At 35.8% G+C, this 16,738-nt stretch overlaps 1 protein-coding gene across 3 annotated transcripts in view; it reads left to right on the forward strand.

Annotated features, from left to right (window-relative positions):
* The window catches only part of LOC123672461 (irregular chiasm C-roughest protein-like), a 140,112-nt gene that overhangs the window by 113,588 nt on the left and 9,786 nt on the right, over positions 1 to 16,738 (forward strand). For all 3 annotated transcript variants that reach the window (XM_045606556.1, XM_045606558.1, XM_045606557.1), the window contains 4 exons: positions 5,580 to 6,013; positions 11,288 to 11,567; positions 14,714 to 14,965; positions 15,615 to 15,908. In XM_045606556.1, coding sequence (XP_045462512.1) covers positions 5,580 to 6,013; positions 11,288 to 11,567; positions 14,714 to 14,965; positions 15,615 to 15,908 — 1,260 coding nt within the window. The remainder of the gene's footprint in view (positions 1 to 5,579; positions 6,014 to 11,287; positions 11,568 to 14,713; positions 14,966 to 15,614; positions 15,909 to 16,738) is intronic.

The raw sequence follows: 16,738 nt of genomic DNA on the forward strand, positions 1-16,738 counted from the left end.
AGATAATTGAAAATCGGAAGAAGGGTGGTATCCAAAGTAAAACAAACCCAAACTTTCATCCTATCAGTGGTGACTTTTTAACTTCTTCGGTAAGACCATTAGATTCTCATAAAAAAGAAGGTTCTTCCTTATTAACTCATGCTATGAATGTAACATGAGACCAAAGTGGAAAAGTTTATTATTTATACCCTATAGATTGGACCAACTTTAAAACAGAACGTATTGTAGAAGTTCAGTTAATAAAGTTATTGTGACTGCCTCAGGGCTCCAAATAATATATATCATGGGACTCATGTTTAGACAAAACTTTGGATAACTTCGTGCATAATTAACCGCTCACTGATAGTGAAATGAACTAAAGAAACTCCCTGGATCGAAGGGAGAGTTGGAAAGAGATAACCCTGAGGCCAAAAAAAGAAGAGCTCGTTGACCTTCCTGACGAAAATGTGCAGATAGATTAAAAATGGAATAGAGATTCCATATGCATCAATTATCTTCCAGAAATAGGTATTTCTCTTTCCATTATATTCAATGAATGATTATTTCGAGAACGTTAGGTACCAGTTCTATATAGAAGGAGAAATGAAAAACATGAAATATTCTTCAAAACAGGTAGTAAGCGCGAACAGCTAATGGGTATTCTAAACTTTTCCCTCCTCCTTAAATAAAAAAAATATGAAATAAAAAACGCTCTCGATATTGATGAAATGAATATTCAGCGGGAGTTAATAGACCCTGAATATTCTGGAAGGATGAATATTAGGCCTGGATTTCCACGTAACTTTGCTTGATGGCCAGAAAATAGAGGGTCTTATTTAATAGAAACTTTTTATGCTTGCCTTCAGGAAACACATTTGGTGTTTTGAGTTGAGTAGAAAAATTTACAATCTCAAACTGTGAATTCGAAGTGAATTCACTCCAAGAAATTACTGAATATCTCATTGATAAAATATCATTCATTAATGAGATTGAATAATTTGCAATCTCACCTGTCGTATTATAGAATTCTGATTTGCCTCGTTGAATGAGATAATGCTTCTTTGGAAGTGAATAAAGTATGGGATGAATTCTTGTGAAGAAGAAAACCTGATATTATTTGGTTACTTTTTCTTCGTGAAAGATGATGACGAAAGATGGATTATAAACAAATGACACTTGTTCCTTTTCAGAACAAAGTCATTGAATTCCAATCTCGTGATATCTTGATGTAACTTAAATTAAAATCTTGAATATTATTTCGACACCAAAAATATATATAAATATATAATATAAATATAATTTTTGGTATTATAATATTTCGCAAATGGAATGGAATCGAAAGAAATAATTTGAAATCTAGTTTTTTATTGCTGTTATGATTCTTTTCCAAACATAAAATTCCATCAAAGTCCGGTGAACTTCAGAATGCCTGATAGACTCAGTGAGAAAAAAAAATCGAATCGGCAAAAATAGTAAAGGAAAAAAGTATTTCTTCTGACCACAGGAATCTTCATTCGAAATATATGTACAAGTCAAAGACCCACCCTTTACACTAACCTGTAATAAACGTTAAGAATAGCATTGAGTGGAAGATTATTTTTTAGCAGGCAGAACTGAGTTTTCTGATGATAATTATAGGGAACACGATCTGACCATTTCAAGCAGTTATCAATAGCTAAGAACCAAAGAACTTCGTTCCCTCGATCCGAATTTGATTGTATTTTCCAAATTGAGAACATATCCATTCATCGTACACCAATCAGCAAAAGTTTTCAAGAGCGTTTTACATAATTAGATAAGATTTTTCATATCGTTAGCTTTAGCCAAAAATTATGTATCATCTACAAATATATGATCTTTGTCTTTAGGTTATTTATAAAAAATATAAAAAGAAGGGGCCCTAAAAGAGTTCCTTGTGGAACACCAAGATGAATTTCGTACTTATCAGAAAAAGAATCATCTACTTCAATATGGAGTTTCCTATCCGTCACATAAATGTACAAGTATTTACTCACTGTGATACAGATGTTGTAAAACTTTATAAGAAATTTGAATGAGTGTATTAACATTTTTGTAGAATCTGAGATAGGGTCAAGTTACAACCCCATATTTTCATTTCATATCGATTGACAGACTAGCGTGATCCGAACCGATATCATCAACATAATGGTAAATAGCGCAATATTCACTTGCCTGATGAAAAAATCATATAAACATAAAGAATTAATTGGATACAGGAAAGGAGCCTTGTGGCTCCCCGATCAAACAAATGTTTTCTGACTTGGCTACCGAAATGTATTATATGTATTAAATCTTTCCGATAATATTAAAGACAGAAATGTTCCTCTAAAATGTCTGATGCGCTTGAAAATTCTATCGTAGGTTTCAAGAGCCATTTTCCTTCGAATCGCTTCACCGCCAAGTAAGTAGGACATGAAACAACACTATCTACGTGCAATAGGACTCGAATTTATTAAATTTTACGATGTAATCTGCAGGAATTGATCCAATAAATGATTAATAATGTCTCGTCCTACCGTACAAGGAACCATAAAAGGAGAGTTCATTTACAGCTTTCCAGTCATCACATGTCCCCATAAATTCTGGAAGCCGGGACGGCCAATAATATTATTATTTTTTACGACATAATTGCCTGTGATGGCTTTATCTCAGTCTGGCAGGTCCCGAGGCAGCACTTCAGACTTGTTATGTCATTGGTTATACGGAGCTACAGTGACAAGTCTCCCGTTTGAAGATCCTCAGCTTGAATGTCTCGGATAATTCCTCCCAAGGCGATGGTGATATTTACCCTTAACCTGTCGTTCCAGATAACACGAACTTGTGTATGTTATGTAATTTAAAGTAATAAGCTAGACATCTCCATGGACCTTGGCGTTATCGCTATCATGCGAAAATAACAATAGGGTTCGCCCAACGATTATGCATAACAGAAAACGACTATACAGGGTGAGTCCATAGTGCTCGATCGGTCGATAACTCTTGAAAATTTTGAGCTAGGAGAATTATTCAATTTTGATGGAATCGACAGCACTCATCGCATAACATCAAATCATTTTTGACCCTATAGGCTGGACGAAACACGATACAGCCCGGTTTTTTTTTAAATGGGAATGCCCAATTTTTATGCCCCACAGAAAGTAGTCTAGCGGTGTTGAATCACAAGATCTTGGAGGCCAATTCACAGGTCCAAAACGTGAAATTAGGCGGTCACCAAACGTGTCTTTCAATAAATCGATTGTGGCACGAGCTCTGTGACATGTTGCGCCGTCTTGTTAGAACCACAGCTCCTGGACATCATGGATGTTCAATTCAGGAATGAAAAAGTTAGTAATTATGGCTCTATACCGATCGCCATTGACCGTAACGTTCTGGCCATTATCGTTTTTGAAGAAGTACGGACCAATGATTCCACCAGCCCATAAAGCGCACCAAACAGTCAGTTTTTCTGGATGTAACGGTGTTTCGACATATACTTGAGAATTAGCTTCACTCCAAATGCGGCAGTTTTGTTTGTTGACGTAGCCATTCAACCAGAAGTGCGCTTCATCGCTAAATAAAATAAAATGGATGTAGTGCGCGATACGTATTCCGCACAGAAGCATTATTTTCGAAATGAAATTGCACTATTTGCAAGCGTTGTTCAGGCGTGAGTCTATTCATGATGAATTGCCGAACCAAACTGAGAATAAATCACTTGACAGCTGTTGCATCGGTCGCCATCTTGAACAGTAATGCCAACTTAAAGTTATATACCTCGAAAAAAAACACCCGTTATAAGCTAACTTGATCTCTCTCATGTTCTCTACATCAGCCATATTGCACTTCAAACCTCATCAGACCCTTTTACTTCAACAAATGATTTGTCTCTGACTAGATGTATCATTGTTGAAAGATTGGCTTCTATTATAACTAAAAGTAAATGGTGACTTTTATTATTAACCATTCACTAAAATTATGAGCAAATCCTCTAATATTTATAGATTACCTTTTATATTGAAGTAAACGATTTTGCTTGTTTTTCATTAAAACAGAATTTGCTTCATTTTTCGCAAGTAGAAAGTTTTCCTTTTTTTTATTCATAAGGCTCTATATGTCGATCTAGGCTTAACTCCATGTTCCAAAATTTTGACACATACTCGGTACTAACGAGAAAAAGAAGTGGTATGGCACTAGCGATGCCATCTATGCGCCAGGTCAAGGACTTATTGGGTTACGGAAATAACTAGGAAGAACAGAAGATAGGTGAATTCTTGAGCTGCTTTCTACATGTCTTCGTCCGTCACCCTGGATATGGACCTTCGACAGCTGTCAGCTTTCCGGGTTAAAAAGCACCTGTAATCTGCAGTGGGCGGGATTCGATTCAGTTTTCCTGATAGATTAACCCTTGAGAATTGCCTAGCGCAGTCTCTTTCTTTTATCATTTTTATTGAATTCATTTGCATGAAAATAGTGTGAAAATCAGTTACAATAAAAACTTCATTCTTCCAGTTGTAAAATTCAGCTGAGGAAATCACTCTGAATCAAATTGAGATCAATCATTTCAGAGAAAATATAATCAATGTAGGCTTGATTAATCGATTGTCTAGAGGTATGATTCGATCACCTGGCCTTTCGTCTTTTTCTCCGTGACTTTGTTGGATTTGTAATAATTGAACTCTTTTCAATTATTTACATCTATTTACAATGCCACACTTATACAGTACAAACTCAGTATCGAGAAGATCCTAATTACGTCTTAATTACAAGTTTCTCACTACGGTACTGAATTTCGTCTTTAACTCTAGTTTAATTACTCTAAACGTCTTCGTTTATCACGTCTTTGTCGTACTTCAAGTTTTCGGTCGTCTCCTCTTTGATTTGTTCGCGACTCGTCTCAATCTAGTCCGCGAACCATCTTTACGTCGTACGTCTTAAGTTGACCGACCGAACTTGTTCTGTCTCCCGTTTTAGACTTAATTTCAACTTTACCCGTCTTCGGCTTGATTTGAACTGTACTCTCTACCGATTGGAACTACCCTGTCTCGAATATCGACCTCCCTTCTTTCGGTTTGACCACACCCTTAGGGAAAGTACCATCCCCTAGTCCAATAAGAGCTTTGCCGTACCGCCTACAAAGATCTTCGCGGATTCCTGGAAATCGAATATTCTAGAAGGACTAGAACCTGATACACAGATGTAACACATCTGGTACAACGGTCTTGTTCTCGAACTTCCCCAACCCCAGTAAGTCTCTTAAGATTTACAACCGACATGACACATCTTCGACACCCCGAAGAATTACACATCCTTTTTACATTACGTACAATAACAATTCGTTCCCTGTAAATTCATTGAAAGTGTCATGCCCTCGACACTTGAAGAAATTAATAGGTCTCCAAGTATCCGGTTTACCATCTCAATTAGTTACAGGGAACTAACTGGATCCTACATGAATGTTATCACAATATTAACAGAATCACATGGTTTAATGATTACGTATAGAAAATTCCTTCCTCTCCTTATTTCTCTTGGTTTGTTACTTATTCTAACACTCAATATCGTTTTGAATTGTGACCAAACTAATTTTGAATTCTTTTCAGGTGATTTCTCTTTGGAAATATACCCTGTCATGCTCGAAGATGATGCCAAGTACCAGTGCCAGGTATTGCCAGGTCCTCTGGGTCAACCAGGCATCCGAAGTCATTTTGCCACCATCACAGTACTGGTTCCACCAGAGCCTCCGAAGATTGTACAGGGCGATTATCTAGTAACAACCGAAGACCGTGAGATCGAGCTGGAATGCATAAGCCACGGTGGTAAACCTGCTGCGGAAATCACATGGATCGATGGGATGGGAAATGTCCTAACTGAAGGAATTGAGTACATAGTAGAGGAACTGTCGGATGGACGAAGGTACACTGCCAAGTCTATTCTGAAGTTGACACCGCGAAAAGATCACCATAACACAAGTTTCACGTGTCAGGCTCAGAACACTGCGGAAAGGACCCACAGATCAGCGAAGTTGAAATTAGAGGTAGGTTCCTTTCTACCATTCTAAGGTGGTGGAATAGTTATTAGTAGTATTTTCCGTAACTATAAATTTTGAAGTCTTACCGATATATAGATCGGTTGTCAAAGTAGTCATTCCAACATAGATTTGGAGTTGAAAGCGGTTTATCCAAGATGTCTAAAACACTGGTGTGTCACTTACTCATGAAAATCCTTAACACTGAAGTTGCGACTTTTGAAGAGACCAGCCTTCTTGGATTTCAATGGTATTGGTCCCTTTTTACTTGATTTCCGCTATTGCGCTCATGTCATCTTTCTGTCAATGTGATTTTGAGGTTAGGTTAGGTTAAAGAAAATCAGTTGACTTATTACAGAAGAAATTAAAATTTTAAAACCACCAAATATTTTAAATTCACCAGAATTATCCTAAACAAAAGGACTAGTATTGAAACTTGCCAAACTAAAATACTAAGAGAATAATATTTATTGGCATAAGTGACAATTTTTGATAATAGGATTAACAATCCTATTATTCAATATCAAATTCAATGTAAAATAGTCATAATTCACCTCATAATACCTAATAATTGTGTAACGATCGAGTTGACATTTTGCAAGTGAATAACCATTTCAGCTTTGAACTATTTCTTATATATCTGCGTCTTCAGAATCATATAATATTCAAGGAGAATATAGGAAAGAAATTTCTGGTTCATGGCGTCACCAGAATCATAAAAAATTCAATAAGAATATCGAAAATCAAATAAGGAAAGCACCGACTTGAAGTGAGCAGCTTTTGAACGCTTGTTGTATGTATTCGAAATCAATATTATAATATAATAGGATTGTTCAGTTCTGTATACGAGCTATTCAGGAAAATATGTAATAATCTTTTTATTTTTCCGCATCAATGCACGAAGAAAAACTTCGGAAACTCAAATGAACAAAATACTCTGCGCAAAAAAATGAACGCACATTATAGAAATCTCAACTTTATTCTACAACTGAAGGTGTTCTCAATGATAATTATTTTTATCAGAATAAGCATGCATATGTTATCCACTTTCAACGTTTTTCTTCAATACAGATGTTTTTTCCCAGCAGGAATAAAAAAAGATGAGATTATCAGATTTTGAATGTATTGGCTCCATTTTGAAATCAGTTGTTCTCGATCAATTCTAGTGATCAATAGTTTTTCTTTCGTTTGATTTTCTACACTCGATCGCTATGCAACGCGAAACACGCAATTTGACCCAAGAGGAATGTGCTCAAGTGGTAGTTTTGCGAGAAGAAGGGTGGACATACACAAGAATTGCAGAAAGGTTTGGAGTTTCCCATACAAGTGTGTCCAGAATGTTGCAGCGGTTCAGGGAGACAGGTATGAATGTCCGAAGACCAGGACAGGGTAGACCACGGGTAACAACTGCCATTCAAGAACGTTACTTGAGAGTTTCTTCGTTGAGACAACGGTTTGCAACCGCTCGCCTCCTTCAAAATCAGCTTGAGCAAACTCATGGGGTGCAAATTAGCACTCAAACAATAAGAAATCGCCTCAGAGCATATAATTTAAGGCCTCGTGTCGTGGCAAGAGGCCCAGTTCTTACCCCAGCCCATCGAAAAGCGCGTTTGGATTTTGCGAGAGAGCATATCCATTGGGAAGAGGCTGATTGGGAAAGAGTTCTCTTCACAGATGAGTCCAGATTCTGCCCCTACCATTGTGATCGACGTTTCCTTGTATACAGACGTCCACATGAAAGATATGCTCAGTGCAATTTCCTGAATACTACTGGTTTCGGGGGAGGATCGATTATGGTATGGGGTTGAATATCTCTGACAGCTCGCACAGACCTAGTGGTCGTTGGTAATGGAGCTATGAATGCTGATTGGTATATAAGGAACATTCTTGAAGAGCATGTAGTGCCATTTGCCCCATACATTGGTGAAAATTTCATTTTTATGGACGATAATGCCAGACCCCATCGTACGCGCATCGTTCAGGAGTACCTTGAAGAGGTTGAAGTCTCTCGAATGGAATGGCCAGCAAGAAGTCAAGATCTCAATCCGATTGAGCAGGTTTGGGACAACCTCAATAGAAGGCTGAGAAGTTCAGAAAATCATCCAGCTACTCTTAATGACTTAGGCATCCAACTCAGAGAAATCTGGGAAGGATTAGATCACAACATTTTAAGATCACTCATTTTGAGTATGAACCGTCGTTGCCGAGCTGTAATTAACGCAAGGGGTGGAAATACCAAGTATTAAATCACTTATCAGCATTCTAGTATTTTGAAAATTGTTTATTTCTCTTCTTCCACATAAGATTCGGTGAAATCCTGAATTTTTCTTCCATTTAATGTGTTTTGTTTCGTTCAGAACCTTCCCGAGAGAACATAAAAAATAAGTTATAAAATCAATGTAGAGTTAACTTTCATTAAAATTGAGATTTTCAAAATGTGCGTAAATTTTTTTGCGCAGTGTATGTACATAATAAAAAAAAAGAATTTCAAGTAGGACAGTAAATTGTTAGGCATCTATTGGACTATAAGCTTAAGTTCCACTTATGAGTAAGTTACTGAGTCAAGTTTGATATGGTTCAACATTGTGAAAATCATAAACGACAAATTACATGCCTTTTCAAACTGATCATTCAATTACATCGTTTATGAAACATGAATTAAAACCGCATTGAAGATCAACTTGAATCTTGCTGCAAATCCTGAGACTGGATACAGCATTTCATCTCTCCCCATTATGCCAATCGCTCTGATTCGCTCCATTCACACTGGTTAATGGTATGATGTTACCCCATGGTTGTTAGCGAGGATTTATTGTCAACTTGTTGGTTATCTACGTGCTTGAAACCTCTAGAATATCGAATGATGCATAGATGGAATGATTCAATGACTAGATTAACCGGTATCATAGATACAGCAGGAATTAGTTAAACTCAACGATGACATTATGCGGTACTTAGACTCTTATGGTCCTGTCAATATGTGTTTTTTCGCAGGAAAGTTTTGGGGTAGTTTTGATTTCTTCGAATTGATGGTTTTTGGGGTGATGAATCCGAATTTGAGGTTTGCCACCAAAATTTCGTGACGGAAAAATTCAAAACAAGGTGAAAAATTCAATTTTATGTGTTTTTTTTTGCCAATAACGTAGAAAATATCAATTTTTCTTGAATGACCTCTCCATGCAGAAACGAAGTGAATGAAATTTTATACAAGCATCTTTCATTAAGGTTTTTTGTACGATACGCCGTTCTGGTTCAAACGATAGATGAAAATTGATCTATTTTATCTATGTCTTCAGAAACCACTTTTTACACTCCAAAACTCTAAATATCGGCATGTTTTCTTCTCAATAATTTCTTCCTCCAATATATATTCAACCTTTAAACCTATCAGTTTAGAAAAAACATTTTAAAATCATATTTTCGAGTTTAGTTACTAACACTTTTGTAATATTTATACAATAAAGTGCACAAATTCAAAGTTTTGTTTAGGATTTCAATCCACGAAAAATATATATCTTTCTTTCGATAGATATTTTTTTTTTATCATATTTGCGATTGTTTCCGATTAACTCAGTCAAATAGGTGTACACAGTTCATATTTCTAAATGAAAATTCTAAGAGCTCTTCATTATTTGTAAAATAAAAGGTATACTTAGAACAGAATAAGTCCTCCTACTAATGGAAATAGTGAATAACTTCAAATGACTAGTTGCCCATTATAGATTCACAAATCGATACATTCATTGAAGAGAATTGCAGATTCTATATCCTGTAATGAATCTATCGATTAAGAACACAAAACAATATATATTTTTTCGATGAATTGTTTTGAAATATATTGTTTTCTCCAATTCTGTGGTTATTCCGTTCATTCTTCCACATCTCGTAGAACAAAATCGTGCGAGAATATATCAGAAACACACAGTTTTCATGGTTATATTTTATTATTATATGTTGGTACTCCGAACTTTCCGCCACGGCTTTATCTGTCAGTTCATCATTTTCCTTAGAGAAAACAGTTCTGCCAAACAACATTTTTCAATGCAAAAATCACTAAATGATATTTATGGAAATATTTCATTAATTTCAATAAGAATGCAATGAATTGGAGAAAATAATGAATAATACTCGTACATAATGCTCATTCTACCACTAGTTCATTCAAAAACTCGCCACTTCGTGGCTTGTTTCCCTTCTGCACTTGTATTATAATAGTTATTTATAATACAAGTGCAGAAGGCATTGATATCCTTCCACGAGTTCAAAATTCAAAAACGAGCCACGAAGTGGCGAGTTTTTGAATGAAAGAGAGGTAGAATGAGCCTTCTGTACGAGTATTATACATTATTTTCTCTAATTCATGGCATTTTTATTGAAATTAATGAAATATTTCCATAAATATCTTTTAGTGATTTTTGCATTGAAAAATATTGGTTGGCAGAAATGATTTCTTTTAGGCAAATTGATGAATTGACAGATAAAGCCGTGGCGGAAAGTTCGGAGTACCAACATATAATAATAAAATATAACCATGAAAACTGTGCGTTTCTGATATATTCTCGCACGATTTTGTTCTACAAGATGTGGAAGAATGAACGGAATAACCACAGAATTAGAGAAAGAACTATTTCAGGACTTATGCAAAGCATTAGCATAGAGAATAATAATTGTGCCTTACACTCTTTTAATATCAATATGTTCAGACTTTTCAGGTAGAATACCTTCCCAGAACAAAACCCTGATAATCTTGAAAGGGTCTTCTAAATTTGGAGTAAATAGCATTACCCCATGTGGGAAATAATGGGGTTTTTTTCAAGAGCTTAATGGCCAGTTGCACCATTTGCCCAAACATCGATTTGATTTCTTAAGAGAAATCAGAGAGTAATCAATGTTTAAATTTTTAATCAATGTTCAGGCAAATGGTGCAACTGGCAAGAACTTTAAGGGCCAGTTGCACCATTTGCCTAAACATTGATTAAAAATTTAAACATTGATTACTCTCTGATTTATTGAGAGAAATCAGAAATTAAGCGATAAATTTTAATCAATGTTCAGGCAAATGGTGCAACTGGCCATAAATATTACGATAAACACAGAAATATGGACGGGCTACTAAACAGAAATGTCAACACAGTTTGACATACTCATCTTTGAAACCATAGATAACAACCATCGAAACTTCTCCTGTAGCTAAAAATGCACCCATTCCCCACATTCTCAAATTAATTTTGTCTTAATATTTCGCCTCACATATGCAAAACTCAATACTTTTTCTTTTTCTAGGTGAAATACGCGCCAAAGGTGACTGTCTCCATCATTTCTGGAGCTTCGCCAAACGGCAGGATCCCAGAGGGCGCTGACGTTCGGCTGGGCTGCAAGGCGGATGCCAACCCTCCCGATGTAACATACAGGTGGTTCATAAACGACGAGCAGGTTATTGGTGACTACACAACGGAGATGATAATGCACAATATCACGAGAAAATATCACGATTCTATTGTCAAATGCGAGGTTCACAACGCTGTTGGAAAAAGCGAAGAGAGCGAGACTCTAGATGTGAGCTGTAAGTGGATATTTTTTCTTTCCGTTTATTATCTGAAAATTAGAAACTCATTTCGCACATTTTATTTGGGACACATTTTATACACTGATGAAACTGAAATCGTTTATATTTTTGGATATTATTGCTCATGGATTGTCCTATGAAAAATACAAAAATTCCAGAAAGGCACTGATTTGGTGGCCTCATAATGATAACTTTTTACTCTGTCGAATATGTGGTCGCGCAACTATTAGGTTTTTCAACATTTTTCTTGAATTTTCAATGGATGACGCGACCAACACATTTCTAACAAGCTGGAAAATAGTATTTTCCTACAACTGCTATGAAAAGTGGCGTATTCTTCATAGCTTACTCAATTTCAAAACTATGTATTGCAGAAACTGTGGGAAATATTATTTCTCACGGCACTTTGCCCACACCTCGCTTGGTAGACCAATGAAATTGGGCTTTTGAATCGTTTTTACGGAAACGCAATAAATTAGCACATACTGTCAACGAAGGCCATTACTTGAATTATTGAAATTTGTGCAGTTGTAAGATAAGTATAGTGTGCAACATGTGGAGAAAGTCTTTTTCTCGCTCGTGTGTTTGTGGCACTCGCCTTTCAGGCTCGTGCCACAAACTTCTATATTCTCGAGAAAAGTTGGACTTTCCCCACTTGTTGCACAATATTCTATTTTCTACAACCGTTTCTAAATAACTACTTTCCCGCATTTGTTTTATTTGGGAAAATGCCACTTTCAGCACTGCTGAGGGAATATTTCAGTTTTACACAGATTTCATGGATATATTTCATTATTTTTTATTGATACTCGTTATTCTTCTGACACAGATTCATCTATTATCTGTCAAATTTGAGATAAAAAAACAATTCTGCCAATCATCCTTTTTCAATGCAGAAATCAATATTTATGGAAAAATTCAGTTAATTAAAAATGTTTTTATGAATTAGAGAAAATAATGAATAATACGCATACGGCTCATGTTCATTCAAAAGCTCGAATTTTGAACTCGTGGAAGAATATCAATGCCTCATGCACTTGTATTATAAATAACTATTCTGCATTAGTTCTGTAAAGTTATTAACTTTTTAATCTATGTAACCTTCAACATGATCTATATCAATATACTTATATGAATATTTAAATATTTCATAAAGGCAATTTTCGACATCAAAGTATAGCGTAATGAAAACACACCAGTGAAAACTCTAATTTCCCTCTTCATCGATTCGTGAATATCAAGGCAGTTGCAGGTTATAGCATGTAAGGAATCAAATTCGTGACCTGAGGAATCATATCTACCTTCATGGGTCTTATTTGTATGTATCAGAATTGGTCATTAAGAGTAGAAAGTGTCTTTTTTCTAACCACAGCAATAGTAAGATCGTAAAACGAACTGTATGTTAATGGTTATGCATTTATGGAAATTCGTGTTATAAAAATTTTCTTTTGATCCGCAGCAAAAGTAATCATTATATTCTGTAACACGGTGAATCCTATTTTCCTCAGTAAAACCCCCCACGAATTCCTGTATCCTAAAGTTGTTTTTCAATCATCCAGACCAGTGAAATTTTAATCATCACGTTACAAACTCCTCACGTAGAAAGTACAACACAATGTTTTCCCTTCATTTGTGAATTTCATACATTCAACACTTCACACCAACGAGTTAGAAAATACGCCACACACTTCATGCAAAATTCATAGCAATTAAGGAAGTTCTTCTGTTGATCAAGTTTGTCGGAATTATCAGAGAGCAAAACTTGGTGGGAAAATACTTTTTGTAATGTGTTGTTGAAAACAAGTCGGTAAGTAACTGTTGATGATATTCGCCCCGACAATGTGCTCAAAAGAGGTTGGTTTTGAAAACATATATTGCGAATACAACTCGACATCTACGAATTCGCATTCATGAAATTTGAACATCTCGAGAATGAAATCTTGCTTCGTCTTTTTCATTTAAAATTCGCATTGTATTGTTTCAACTAGATGGTGATACGGCCTGGATACAGGGATGGCGTTGGAGGTGAAACGATCGTTTCAGGCGCCTGTATTTGAGGGGAGGCAATTTGGCCCAGTTTGCTGGCCGCCTTTTCATATTTCAACCTTGATTTTTGAAAACCTAAGGTTGTTCCGCTTCAATGCGTTTGTCAACATCTTCTGCAATAAAAATCTCCAAACCGCCTTTACTGATCTGCCTGTTCACACATGGCATCCCAACCAATATAAACAGAATTCCATATTACCCTCATTGAAAGAGGATATTTTTACTAAAAAATAAAAACGAAAACAACACTACTCACAACCTTCGCTTTCGAATTATTTGGAAGCCGATGTTCACACATTCAACATAATATGAAAAATTCCTATATTTTGCACTCGAAACTAGTAAGTGTTAAAATCCTAATGTTTTCAGCGGAACACATGTTTGTATATGCTTATAGGATATTTTTCCTAAAATTTTCCGAGGACTCATTGTGTATATGAAATTGCATGACCATTAAAATGATTTTGAAATCTGAAATCAAAAATATTCTCTTTTAAAATTGGAAACAGAGCTCCCTTCCCAATTCGATGATCAACATTTACTGCTCGATGGTGACATGTTAGGAAAACTGCACCAACAAATCAATAGGTATTTTTTCTGAAAAAAATGTTTTATAAAGGATGTATCATGTGAGCTCGACGAATACCAGTTTCTAATTGTGTTGACCATTATTTATGGAAATTCATTGTATACTCATAAATTAATAATAAGGACTTCTGGTTGATTTCTATTTTTAATATGAAATTATTCGTAACGTATTTCATTACATTGTAACTATGCTCTCAAGCAATAGTAAAAGTGCAGTGATGTAACAAAACGCGTTATCGATTTATACAAAAATATAAATCAACACAAAGTGTGTACCTTTGTGAAGAATTAATTTTCAATGAACATGTAAAACCCAATACAATTAGTAACATACTTTCCGGCAGAAAACTAGCCTTTGCTGTGTAGTTAAAGCGCGAAAAATTATAATTAACAGTTTCAATAATTTTTCAATGGAATTATGATGTTATTAAAATATATAAGAGGCAATAAGTAATTCTTCGCAAGAGTAAGAGTAAATTTAGTACAAAGCAATCTTCTTTTTCCAACAGATGGACCACAATTCAGATCAAGGCCTAAAACAACCCAAGCAGATACTGGCTCCAGTGTAACATTATCATGTGACGTCGATGGGAACCCACAACCAGACATAGCTTGGTTCCATAAAGATCACAGGAAAAAAATTAGCACTAGTCCTAATTTGACACTGGTGGTCGACGATAGTACTGCAGGAAAATATTTCTGTACGGCACATGTCCCTGGTTTTCCAGAAATAGGTGCTGAGGCTTCGATATATCTGAAAGGTAAATACATTTCTCATTTCTTCTATGATTGTTTCTTCTTTAACGTTACACCGTCATATTCTAGAAGATCATTGAAGAGAATTGAATGTGACCACTAATTTGTAATCAGTGAGTCGAACCTACTTTTTCTTTTGAGACCATTTCTGAATCGAATTTCTAAAAATACAAATATTGTGACCACATATTTTCGAGTACGTACCTATTTAATATTGCATATTTTATTGTAGACAAATTGTAAACTAAGCTATTTTCAATCATTTTTTAAGATACATTGTATTTTGTTTAATCTAGTATTTTGCAGAGGTGTGCCAATGATCACACCATTTTCCATAAAAGATGAGACGATGTTATCAAAACCAGATTGTTTTTTGAATCAGTTTATCAAAATTATTCAGTCAATTAGATGGTCCCAATAAGATATTTGATAATGAATTAATTAGTTTCGGTTAGATATAACTCTCGTCATTTCTTGTAAATAAATTCAATTTTTAAAAGTTGTTCTTCAGCACAAATTCCATATAATTATATATTCGGACCTCAAAATGAAACTTTATGAATATTCACCACAAGCTTCTTCGGCAAATCTGTAAAATATGCTATTTCTGAATTTATTTTTGTCTGCATAGCTAATCGAAATCTTCTTCTGCAGGTCCTCCAGCAATAATAAGCCACAAAACGCAGTTTGGAATAGAAGGTGATAACGTCCGAGTCGAATGCACAGCTTTCTCGATTCCCGCACCTGAAAGAGTAATTTGGACATTCAATGGTAACGAGGTGGACCTCCACGACCAGGATTACTCGATCCTGGAAGATCCTCTTCCTGAAGGTATCAAGTCCACATTGATAATACGGGAGTCCCAAGAACGTCACTTCGGGATGTACAATTGCAGCGTATCGAATCCCTACGGTAGTGATATGGTTGAAATTAACCTCATGCCACAAAGTGAGTGCCCATTTTATTTTTTTTTCCGTAATCAAATACACTGCGCAAAAAAATTAACGCACATTCTGAAAATCTCACTTTTTATGGAAGTTAACTCTACATTGACTTTATAACTTATTTTTTATGTTCTCTCGTGAAGGTTTTGAACGAAACAAGACACATCAAATGGATGAAAAATTCAGGATTTCACAGAATCCTATGTGAAAGAAGAGAAATAAATAATTTTCAAAATACTGGAATGCTGATAAGTGATTTAATACTTGGTATTTCCACCCCTTGCGTTAATTACAGCTCGGCAACGACGGTTCATACTCAAAATGAGTGATCTTGAAATGTTCTGATCTAATCCTTCCCAGATTTCTCTAAGTTGGATTCCTAAGTCATTTAGGTAGCTGGATGATTTTCTGAACTTCTCAGCCTTCTATTGAGGTTGTCCCAAACCTGCTCAATCGGATTGAGATCTGGACTTCTTGCTGGCCATTCCATTCGAGAGACTTCAACCTCTTCAAGGTACTCCTGAACGATGCGCGCACGATGGGGTCTGGCATTATCGTCCATAAAAATGAAATTTTTATGGGGCAAATGGCACTACATGCTCTTCAAGAATGTTCCTTATATAACTGGGCCTCTTGCCGCGACACGAGGCCTTAAATCATATTCTCTGAGGCGATTTCTTATTGTCTGAGCGCTAATTTGCACCCCATGAGTTTGCTCAAGCTGATTTTGAAGGAGGCGAGCGGTTGCAAACCGTTGTCTCAACGAAGAAACTCTCAAGTAACGTTCTTGAATGGCAGTTGTTACCCGTGGTCTACCCTATCCTGGTCTTCGAA

The sequence above is a fragment of the Harmonia axyridis genome, chromosome 2 (genome assembly GCF_914767665.1).
Source record: "Harmonia axyridis chromosome 2, icHarAxyr1.1, whole genome shotgun sequence".
Lineage (NCBI taxonomy): Eukaryota > Metazoa > Arthropoda > Insecta > Coleoptera > Coccinellidae > Harmonia > Harmonia axyridis.